The sequence below is a fragment of the Nansenia antarctica genome (assembly GCF_963989245.1).
Source record: "Nansenia antarctica genome assembly, chromosome: 3".
NCBI classification, from domain to species: domain Eukaryota; kingdom Metazoa; phylum Chordata; class Actinopteri; order Argentiniformes; family Microstomatidae; genus Nansenia; species Nansenia antarctica.
Genome location: NC_137688.1, coordinates 16,565,071 through 16,572,570, shown reverse-complemented (window position 1 = coordinate 16,572,570; position 7,500 = coordinate 16,565,071). Strand labels below are relative to the sequence as shown.

General features: G+C 46.6%; 1 protein-coding gene across 1 annotated transcript in view; it reads right to left on the bottom strand.

The window, feature by feature from the left end:
- mgat4b (alpha-1,3-mannosyl-glycoprotein 4-beta-N-acetylglucosaminyltransferase B) overlaps window positions 1-7,500 on the bottom strand; it is a gene marked incomplete at its 5' end in the record, with an annotated part of 40,552 nt that overhangs the window by 7,277 nt on the left and 25,775 nt on the right. Inside the window, 2 exons of the mRNA XM_080526975.1 lie at window positions 1,210-1,317; window positions 1,573-1,703. Of these exons, the coding sequence (XP_080383101.1) occupies window positions 1,210-1,317; window positions 1,573-1,703 (239 nt within the window). The remainder of the gene's footprint in view (window positions 1-1,209; window positions 1,318-1,572; window positions 1,704-7,500) is intronic.

Sequence of the window (7,500 nt, the reverse complement as noted above, 5' to 3'; positions counted from 1 at the left end):
AGATAGGATGGGGGATATTTGGAACAGAGGCTGGTGGAGGTAGAAAGGTAGACATCGGAGGACGGGCTTGCCGAAATGCATGGAACGGAATCAGGATTCCTGAATGCATTCCGATGAGCCCGTCCTCCGATTTCTACCTCCACCAGCCTCCCCTGGCCTCTCCTGGCCTCCCCGGAGTTCTCATGTTCATGTTGAGTGTATAAAAGACTGAACCCAGACCTGACCTCACATCTCACATTAACATCAATGTCGTATTGATTTACACTGATTTCCATGATAACGTGCGTTACTCTCTCTCTCTTCTTCTCTCTCTCTTCCTCTCTCTCTCCCTCCCTCCCTCTCTCTCTCCCTCTCTCTCTCTCTCTCTCTTCCTCTCACTCTCTCTCATCCCGGATTAGCATACGCCCCTCGTGTCCGTTAACATCCATCAGACAGGGGCGCTTAGGTGGTGTAACCACGTAACCGCAAGGTTCCCAGTTTGATTCCGGCCGCGGACATATCCTACATCATCCCTCCTCTCTCTCTCACCCATCCTTCCTGTCTAAATCTCTACTATCTTTATCACAATAAAAAGAACAATATGAGTGGGACTGCCCGACTCAGAAAAAAGAACATGTTTTATAATGACTAATAACACATTCACGCCCGGGCGTGTGAGAGGTAATATGATAAAGAGATATTAGATATGCGTGCAGTGTTAATGTCTATATGGAGAGAGGTGAAGGAGGTAGACCAGATCTGCCCCCCTCCTCCTACTACTCCCTCCCTTCCTTCCTCCCTCGATCCCCCCTCCTTCCCTCCCCCTTCCACCCTCCCCCCCTCCTGGTCGATCTCTGAGTCAGTAAATTGAGAAGCCAGTGATCCGGTAGGAGCGGTCGATGGAGGATTGATTGGGGGGGTGCAGCAGTCAGTCGCTAGGCTAACGTCCTCTGGTCTCAACACACAGCAGTCAAACGCATTAAACACAGTCTGCTTAGACACCCACACATCTGGAATGTGCTGCTGTGTCTGTGTCTGTTACACAGAGCACGCACCACATACATACACACATACACACACACACACACACACACACATATGCATACACACACACACACACACACACGCACACACACACACACACACACACGCATACACACACACACACATACACATACACACACACACGCATGCACGCACTCACACACACACACACACACACACACGTACCTTGAGTTTTTGGATCTTGCCGGCCAGGGAGGAGTGTGTGCCCACGTGCTGGAACAGAGACGGCTTGAACCGGATCCTCAGGTTGGCCTTCTGCCTGTCGCAGTGTTTCTGTGTGTGTGTGTGTGTGTGTGTGTGTGTGTGTGTGTATGTGTATGTGTATGTGTATGTGTGTGTGTGTGTGTGTGTGTGTGTGTGTGTGTGTGTGTGCGTGTGTGTGTGCAGACAGAGAGGGAGAGACAGTGTGAGCTGCACCAGGTCAGTTTAGATGACAGAGACTTGTTATCGTCCTGACAACAGCGCTGTCACTCATGTCATCGTAAACAAACAACCCCCATCAGGGAAACCGCTGTGGGCGGGGCTTACCGCATCCTTCTCTGGATTGCACACTTTGACCCACATGATGTGGTCCAGCAGCCAATCGATGGGCTTGTCCTTGTAGAACATGAGCATGAACTCCACGATCAGGGAGAGGTCCAGGGACTTGAACATCTTACCTGGGGAGGGAGGACACACACATGATGACATCATCAACATGCGACGCACCGCGACGGGGCATGGTAGATATGATCACTGTGGCGATGGAACCGCCTTTTCCTTCTTATTGGCTTGGATAATGGATAATCCAATCATTTCAGAGTGAAAGTGCCTAGGGGTGAAGGGTTATGGGCTAGAGGTTAGGGGCTAGGAGTTAGGGGCTAGGAGCTAGGAGTTAGGGGCTAGGAGTTAGGGGCTAGGAGTTAGGAGCTAGGGGCTTGGAGCTAGGAACTAGGGTTTAGGAGTTAGGAGTTAGGGGCTTGGAGCTAGGAGTTAGGAGCTAGGGGCTAGGAGTTAGGAGCTAGGAGTTATGGGCTAGGAGCTAGGGGCTAGGAGCTAGGAGTTAGGAGTTAGGATTTAGGGGCTAGGAGTTAGGAGCTAGGAGGTATGGGCTAGGAGCTAGGGGCTAGGAGCTAGGAGTTAGGGGCTAGGAGCTGGGAGCTAGGAACTAGGAGTTAGGAGTTAGGAGTTAGGGGCTTGGAGCTAGGAGTTAGGAGCTATGGGCTAGGAGCTAGGAGTTAGGGGTTAGGATTTAGGGGCTAGGAGTTAGGAGCTAGGAGCTAGGAGTTATGGGCTAGGAGCTAGGGGCTAGGAGCTAGGAGTTAGGGGCTAGGAGCTGGGAGCTAGGAGTTAGGAGCTAGGAGTTATGGGCTAGGAGCTAGGGGCTAGGAGCTAGGAGCTGGGAGCTAGGAGTTAGGGTTTGGTTTGGAACTATGGAGGCAGCATCAGAGCAGCACAGGAGCGAAGCCATGTCCTGATATTACATTTGAAGAGTGGAATTGCACATATGGGCCCCTGGGCGGTGAAATCCAATCTAAATCTAATGTAATTGTCAGCTTAATAACTGATTAATACATTCAAAGCTATTCCTCTATGACAAGCCAAGTCGGATTCATAAAAATATTTTCAGTTCAATATTAAGACCAGGCTCGCAGACTACGACCATGGATTTAATGTAACGAGATTACTTAAGGCTTTGGAGAGGAATGCTTTGAAGCGGTTTCCACGGCAATGGACAAGCCATAGGACAGGCACTTACAGTAAAGACATGTTGAATATTCAATTGTGCGCATTAAAATGTTAATGGGATTTTATTTGACAATTACTGCATAATGGTACACACCCACACACACACACAAGAATGTCAGGTTTTGTACAGACACCTTTGTGTACACCAAACACCATCCATCCATCAACCCATAGACTCATGTGGTCTGTCTGTCTGTCTCTCTCTCTCTACCTCTCTCTGTCTGTCTGTCTGTCTCTCTTTCTGCCTCTCTTTATCTCTCTTTCCACCTCTCTCTCTCTCTCTGCCTCTCTCTCTCTCTGTCTCTCTTTCTCTCTCTACCTCTCTCTCTCTCTCTCTCTCTGCCTCTCTCTCTTTCTGCCTCTCTCTCTTTCTACCTCTCTCTCTCTGTCTCTCTCTTTCTACCTCTCTCTCCCTGTCTCTCTCTTTCTACCTCTCTCTCTCTGTCTCTCTCTTTCTACCTCTCTGTCTTTCTCTCTCTTTCTACCTCTCTCTCTCTGACTGTCTCTTTCTACCTCTCTCTCTCTCTACCTCTCTCACTGTCTGCAGGGACGCGGGAAGGGGGGTGCTGAGGGTGCTGCAGCACCCCCTAGCGGCAGGCAGAAGGAGCTCCTCCTGCCTGAATTTAAAAAATAAAAATATTATTCAAACAATAAGTTAAAACAATATAATAACTATTGTTGCTTTTGGGAATAAAAATAAATGTGTTTTTTGTAATAAATGTAAAAATGTGTTTGTTAGTTTTAATGTTAGTGATCACATGGTCATATCTTGCTAGGGAATCTCTGAGTTCTTTAGCAAAAATGCTAAATCAGCCAGAACAATTGAAGTGGAGTTGGAAGAAGATGCTGATGCAGTTGCTTGCTTCGCTTAACAACACTCCCATTAATGCTCTACTGTCGGACGTTGTTGAGAAAGAGCAACAGACGGCCAGAAACGTATTAGAACTGATATTCAGATCCATCCGATTCTTCGGCAGCGAAGGGCTTCCAAGAGGCAATAACAATCGACATGGAATGCTGTCTGTAATAATGGTCAACATCATGTTTGTGGACATTGTGGGACACTGTGAGCTGAGTGGAAATTACTGTAAATTCCAACACATTGTTGGTAAAATATTTAACGTTACGTCGTTGTAGTGTGTGGGTGCGTGCGTGCTTAACTATTATTGCCCGTGCGTTGGGGCCCGTCGTTATGCCACTGTGTGCGTGTGAGCGAACGAGCAATCAGCGAGAGGGAGGGAGGGAGGGAGGGAGAGAAATCGTTATAATGTTTTCCCTGGCAATTTTTTTCCCTGTAGCGTATATAGACAGCACCTCAGCACCCCCAGTCAAAATACCTTCCCGCGTGCCTGACTGTCTGTCTCTCTTTCTACCTCTCTCTCTTTCTCTCTTTCTACCTCTCTCTCTGTCTCTCTCTCTCTTTCTCTCTCTTTCTACCCCTCTCTCTGTCTCTCTTTCTAACTCTCTCTCTGTCTCTCTCTTTCTACCTCTCTCTCTCTGTCTCTCTCTTTCTACCTCTCTCTCTGTCTCTCTCTTTCTACCTCTCTCTCCGTCTCTCTCTGTCTACCTCTCTCTCTCGGTCTCCCTCTCTCTCTCTCAGTCTCTCTCTGTCTACTTCTCTCTCTCTGTCTCTCTCTTTCTACCTCTCTCTCTCTAACTCTCTTCTCTCCCTCTGCCAGTCTACGTCTTTGCTCTTTGTTTGTCTGCCTGACTTTCTTCTCCCTCCCTCCCTCCTTCCCTCCCTTCCTTCTTCCCTCCCTCCCTTCTTCCCTTTTCCTTCCCTCCCTCCCTCCCAGTTACATCACTCCTACAGAAGTAAAGATTCTCTCTGTCAGCGAGCAGAGAGAGAGAGAGGGAGAGAGAGAGAGGGGGGACGACGACAACAACAACATGGATTCTGACTTTTCTTCCTGAACCAACAGTTCGAGAACATGGGCTTCTGTTAGAGTACTGTCAAAACCTGACACCCGGGGTGAGGGGGGGGGAGAGAGAAGTGACAGCATCTCACACTGTACGTGTGTGTGTGTGTTGAGTACTGTACTCCACCTCTGACTCACTGACACTGATACTGACTCACCACTGATCTTACAGATGCACACACAGAAACACAAAGACACACACCCACAGACAAACACACACACACATGCACACACGCACGCACGCACACACGCACGCGCGCACGCACACACGCGCACAAACACACGCACACACGAACACACGCACACACACACACACACACACTAAACAAACAAACAAACAAATCTCACACACTTTCCGTGACACAGATCAATAGCTCGTTAGTTTGAACAATAATTGCAGTGCTTCTACACGTACTGCACAAACTCTACAGAGACACACACACACACCAACCGACACACACACACACACACACACACACACACACACACACACTGTATGACGGGTCAGACATTGTGATGGATGCAGACGTGGTCTCAAGGTTAAGCTGTTAAACACATCCATCGTCTGTCCTCCTGCATCTCCATAGCCTTGAGACTCTCCTTCACCAGCTCTGCAGGGGACGTGTGTGTGTGTGTGTGTGTGTGTGTGTGTGTGCGTGTGTGTGTGTGTGTGTGTGTGCCAAGCAGCAGAAATCAATGATTGCCACTCAGATCTCATGGTTCAGGTGAAGGTCATTACCTCATTTCTACTAGATTAACACACACACACACACACACACACGCACACACACACAGACACACACACACACACACACACACACACACACAAACACACGTGTGTATGTGTGTGTCGGAACACGGCTGCAGGACAAGAAGAGGGGATGAGGAGGAGAGAGACACTATATAAAGAGAGGGATAGATCGATAAAGAGGAAGAGGGGAGGAGGTTGGACACAGAGATTGAGAGAGAGGTGGGTGGGAGATATATATAGAGAGAAGGATAGATCGATAAAGAGAGGGATAGATAGATATAGAGAGGGATAGATAGATATAGAGAGGGATAGATAGATAAAGAGAGGGATGGATAGAGAGAGGGAATATATAGATAGAGATAGATAGATATATAGATATAGAGAGAGGGAAAGGTAGATATAGAGAGGGATAGATAGATAAAGAGAGGGATAGATAGGTAAAGAGAGGGATAGATAGATAGATAAAGAGAGGGATAGATAGGTAAAGAGAGGGATAGATAGGTAAAGAGAGGGATAGATAGATAAAGAGAGGGATAGATAGATAAAGAGAGGGATAGATAGATAAAGAGAGGGATAGATAGGTAAAGAGAGGGATAGATAGATAGATAAAGAGAGGGATAGATAGGTAAAGAGAGGGATAGATAGGTAAAGAGAGGGATAGATAGATAGATAAAGAGAGGGATAGATAGGTAAAGAGAGGGATAGATAGATAAAGAGAGGGATAGATAGATAAAGAGAGGGATATATAGGTGAAGAGAGGGATAGATAGGTAAAGAGAGGGATAGATAGATAAAGAGAGGGATAGATAGGTAAAGAGAGGGATAGATAGATAAAGAGAGGGATAGATAGATAAAGAGAGGGATAGATAGATAAAGAGAGGGATAGATAGATAAAGAGAGGGATAGATAGATAAAGAGAGGGATAGATAGATAAAGAGAGGGATAGATAGATAAAGAGAGGGATAGATAGATAAAGAGAGGGATAGATAGGTAAAGAGAGGGATAGATAGGTAAAGAGAGGGATAGATAGATAAAGTGAGGGATAGATAGATAAAGAGAGGGATAGATAGATAAAGAGAGGGACAGATAGATAAAGAGAGGGATAGATAGGTAAAGAGAGGGATAGATAGGTAAAGAGAGGGATAGATAGATAAAGTGAGGGATAGATAGATAAAGAGAGGGATAGATAGATAAAGAGAGGGATAGATAGATAAAGAGAGGGATAGATAGGTAAAGAGAGGGATAGATAGATAAAGTGAGGGACAGATAGATAAAGAGAGGGATAGATAGATAAAGAGAGGGATAGATAGATAAAGAGAGGGACAGATAGATAAAGAGAGGGATAGATAGGTAAAGAGAGGGATAGATAGATACTGTTAGCCCTCCTCCCACATGGGAGTCTGTCCAGGAGTCTAACCTCCCGCACCAGCAGGCTCACCAACAGCTTCTTCCCTGTCAAGCTGCTGAACTCAAGATCCCGGCGGTAGCCTTGCTCCCTAGACCCCCCCCCCCCCCCCCCGCCCCTTTACCTCTACCCCCCCACCTAGCGCCCTCCACCCCCATACCTCTACCCCCCCCCCCCCCTCCACTCCACCCCCCAACAGGAGGAACAGCTTTCACACCACTGCTGTTTTTGCACATCGTACATATTCCCTAACTGTACATATATAACTGTACATGTATAACTGTACATATTGTATTGATATCCATTGCCCTAGTTCTGTACATATCGTACTGCATTATATCTTAACTGTACACATCTCCGCCCTGGTCTGTATATACCGGTACACTACCGTTCAAAAGTTTGGGGTCACCCAAGCTCCATGAAAACTCACACTTTTATTTATCAAATGAGTTGCAAAATGAATAGAAAATATAGTCAAGACATTGACAAGGTTAGAAATAATGATTTTTATTTGAAATAATAATTTTGTCCTTCAAACTTTGCTTTCGTCAAAGAATGCTCCCTTTGCAGCAAATGACAGCATTGCAGACCTTTGGCATTCTAGCTGTTAATTTGTTGAGGTAATCTGAAGAAATTTCACCCCACGCTTCCTGA